Source organism: Phytophthora parasitica (genome assembly GCF_000247585.1).
Source record: "Phytophthora parasitica INRA-310 unplaced genomic scaffold supercont2.85, whole genome shotgun sequence".
In the NCBI taxonomy this organism is placed as follows: Eukaryota; Oomycota; class Peronosporomycetes; order Peronosporales; family Peronosporaceae; genus Phytophthora; species Phytophthora nicotianae.
Window position 1 is genome coordinate 109,113 of NW_008649071.1, and position 3,698 is coordinate 112,810.

Genomic DNA, 3,698 nt, shown 5'->3' on the forward strand with positions numbered 1-3,698 from the left:
TCGTTGTTTAGCATAAACTCGAGTATCGGTAAATGACCGTTTCCAGCAGCATTCGTGACTGCTTCGGAAGGTACTTCACAACCTGAAAAATGGGTAAAAAGCCACTCCATTGTCTTCGAATCACCTCGAGATGCTGCAATTTGGGTCGCTTTGTGGAATTGCCACTGATAGTAATGGTCTTCCGATCGTAGATAGTTGCACAGAGTCCATCCCGGAATCCTACCTGATACACTGGTTGTGCTACAGTCCCAAATCCAGTCGAGTAAAGTGGTAGACCCCAATTTACACGCTTCAGTTAGTGAGAGGTTGGAAGATGGACCTAAGAAGCTGGAGACAAGTGGCCCGATATGTGGTAGACTTGCCACATCTGGATGTCGTCGTAAGACGAACTCCACTACCCGGAGCTGGAAAAGTGGCATTTGTTGCTTGTCACTAATGGCAAGAGAGAATGTGACAACCAGCCAATTTTACACATTCGAAAATGATTGGCTAACGGTTATTTTAACCAATCATATGCAGAAAGTATGCAAATCGCTTTTTTGTTTTGCAAGAGCGAGTTCCAAACAAACAAAAGTGGCGCTGACTGGACTTAACAGATACTACATATAACAAGAGCCAGCAACCTCTTAGGAGTAACACCATTCTGATGGTCTGCGAGGGTACGGATTACAATCGGGTAGTTGGCTGTGGTGAGATCGAAGGACGTTGCCCGTTCAACACTCGCCAGAAATACAGCAGCAACAAGGAGCGCGACCGAGTAGAGAGGCATCATAGCTTGTGCTTGATGATCAAGGTAACAACAACAAGTGTGTATATCAAAGTGACATTTACTTCGCAATTCTGCATATTTTGTAATATTAGTACCACGTAATTTAGGTGTGGGCACCCTGTCAAATCTCAATATTTATCATTGATTGATGTCGAAAGAGCTGTAGGGTTATCCTACAGTACTGCATCCGCGTAAACGGGATGTATTAAAGTCTGTTCGCGTTGCGATCTTCATCTCTAATTTGTACTCGGTGTCTCCATCTCTAGATTTCTTTTCAGCCAATAGAACGATCCCGCTGTGTTACTTAACCAATAAAAACCTTTATCACTAATCAACGTCGTGAACCGAGCATTCCTGTCTCAGTTCGTACTTGTGAATGATCGCGAACAGTACAACGCGGCTATCTATCACCACATTCCACGAGCGTTCTTTACTGTGCTACTGAAACCCGAAGTCTTCGCAATTCTGGAAATGTAACAACTATTTTCGCCGAACTGCGGTTTTTTTGTGTTAAGCATTTATTTTGTGAGCTACGGTAATTACCAGCGCCTTTATGGTCATTTGGAGCACCTTTAATGGGTTAAAGGCGTGCATGATAATCAAAGCATATGGATATCCACATGTAATAAAGGTGCAGGAACGCGAGTCTCCATCTCCAGCGAACACACTCTTACTGTACTAGAATAGCACACAGGCAAAGAGTACTGCACCTCGTGTTCGCTGGGGTGGACCTTATAGGATTTGCAAACACATCAGGTTTTAGCATGCAAATCGGACGGTACTTAAGAATTTGGCAAGAAGGTCATTATATCCGGAAGTTCATCAAATAAACGGGTTGCAGTACTGTTCCATTTCCTGGTCAAATTGCCAGTTTTACCAGCCATCGGACAAAATGGCGTGAAAAATGCTTTCTGTGAGCGGGAAACGTCAAGTCCTCTCCTGTATTTCCATCAAAACGCTGAACGAGACGGCCAGCACACATATAAAGCCGTATTATATTTCTTTCTTGGGCTCAGCAGCCCTCCTTATTGCTAAAAACAAATACAGTAAAGCGTACCTAAACGAGAAAATATCACAAAATATCATCTGGTATCTACTACTCCTTCCATTACTGAGCTAATATACAAAATATAGTGGTAGCTTGAAAATTTAGAACTGATACTGATATTTCGAGAAAAGTAGTACTCTTGATATCAGAAATATCAAACGACATATTAGTTAGATTGGGCGCCTGCCAAAACATACTTATTCCCGTATTATGTCGGACTGCGAGACCAAGCCGCGTCAACAAGTGGCACTGTAATCGACCGCATCATCAACGGCACTGCATGTGCAAGCAGGGACAGAGCACGCCCTCCAATGGTAAAGAACAAGAATGGTAAAAACCACCGCTTAATAGGACTCACTTCGCAACTTACATTCAAGTGCGTAATATCATACATACCTTGGAACTTCGTGCAGGTGGTGAGCACTGATGCATACCGATAAATTGGCGGTTAGAACATTCGCCGTATGCGCTGCATACAGCAAACTATTATTCTCATATTGCCCTCATAGCTGATGCCGGCGTACTGATCATACGAGTAAAATAACCCCAGCAACAATGGAGGCAATAACTCAACTCAACTAGAGCTTCGCGTAGGCTGAGATAGTGTTTTTTTTATTCTTACGGAATGACATGGCGTCCTCAGATTCAAAATCTCTTAAGCGCCAGCTTCAAGCTTCGATGTGAGTTAGTATTTACAGTGTAGGATAAGAACAGTACCTCAAAACAGATCGCAACTTGCCGATACACTAGCCGGGGTTAGAAGGTGTAATTTCTATACCAAAATAAGACAGTTTCCAATATTAATTTAGACCTTCAGAACATCTCCTGCGCTAAATACCTGATACAAATTTGATGAGCTGTATTCATTTTCAGGAGCAGATAGTGCTTCAGCTGCATTTACGGGTTTGTGTGTGTGAATCTGACCAAGAATTTCAATAGTGCGCATTATTGCAACGCGTTGTACAAAGTACACCTGGCCAATACAGTGGCCTGCCGTAGTAACGAATCCATATTGCTACGGAAAATTTGTTGGGTTTCTCGACATTTAGTCGCCACAGCGATCGTTAAGGCTGCTGCTGACCGTGGTATTGGGTGGAATCAGCCGTCTAAACCGCAACAAATTCAAATTCAAAGACAGTTAGGCGGCAACTTCCTCTATATTATCGGTAATTCATAGTCGTAAGTTGTTGTTGGACCACGAGCAATGTAGTCCCAGAGCAAGCGTCGCATGCTGATCTGCAGCCATGGTATGTAAAAAAAAAAAAAAGATCACCCAGAATGCCATTCATTCTCGCTGTGTTTCACCTCATTTACATCTGATTCGTACTTGTATACTTATAAATATTAGTAGTACTACGTGGATCTTGAAAAGATATCATCGATGTAATTAGCAATGCAGAATATGAGGCTACTGATAATACTATAGACAGTCTTTGAATTAAGACAAGTTGGCATATGAACCGCATATGCTCTGAGCTCACGTACCAGCTTGTCAAATTACCCAATTCGCAATGAGGAGGGCATGAGTTGCGAGAGCAAAGACCATGAGAAGGTAGAGAAGGTATTAATAGTGAGTAGGGTAGTTCAATGATCAGAGACGGATTGGATGAATACCGTAAATTACGACGCGTAATCAACCGGACACTTAAAATGCAACATAAGAGGAGCACAAGTCATAATCGGATCGAGTACACGTCCATTGTCAGCCATCTCACAACAGATTCATCGCAGTCAGTGACAAGTTCATTTGAGAGGCAGCCAAGCATGCTTAACTGCAACCGACGACCTCTGACTGATAGTCTGGTTGGTCCTGTCCAGCCCCGATTATTAGCGTTGCGACACCGTACCCACAGCAAGTATGTCGACCCCACTACTCACTCT

General features: G+C 43.1%; 1 protein-coding gene across 1 annotated transcript; it reads left to right on the plus strand.

Moving 5' to 3' along the window:
- Positions 1-646: 646 nt before the first annotated feature.
- On the plus strand, positions 647-876 carry PPTG_24350 (hypothetical protein; the record flags this gene model as incomplete). Its single annotated transcript, XM_008916522.1, has 2 exons — positions 647-793; positions 862-876. 2 exons carry the CDS (start codon positions 647-649, stop codon positions 874-876), a joined length of 162 nt encoding a protein of 53 aa, XP_008914770.1.
- Between the last annotated feature and the right edge of the window lie 2,822 nt (positions 877-3,698).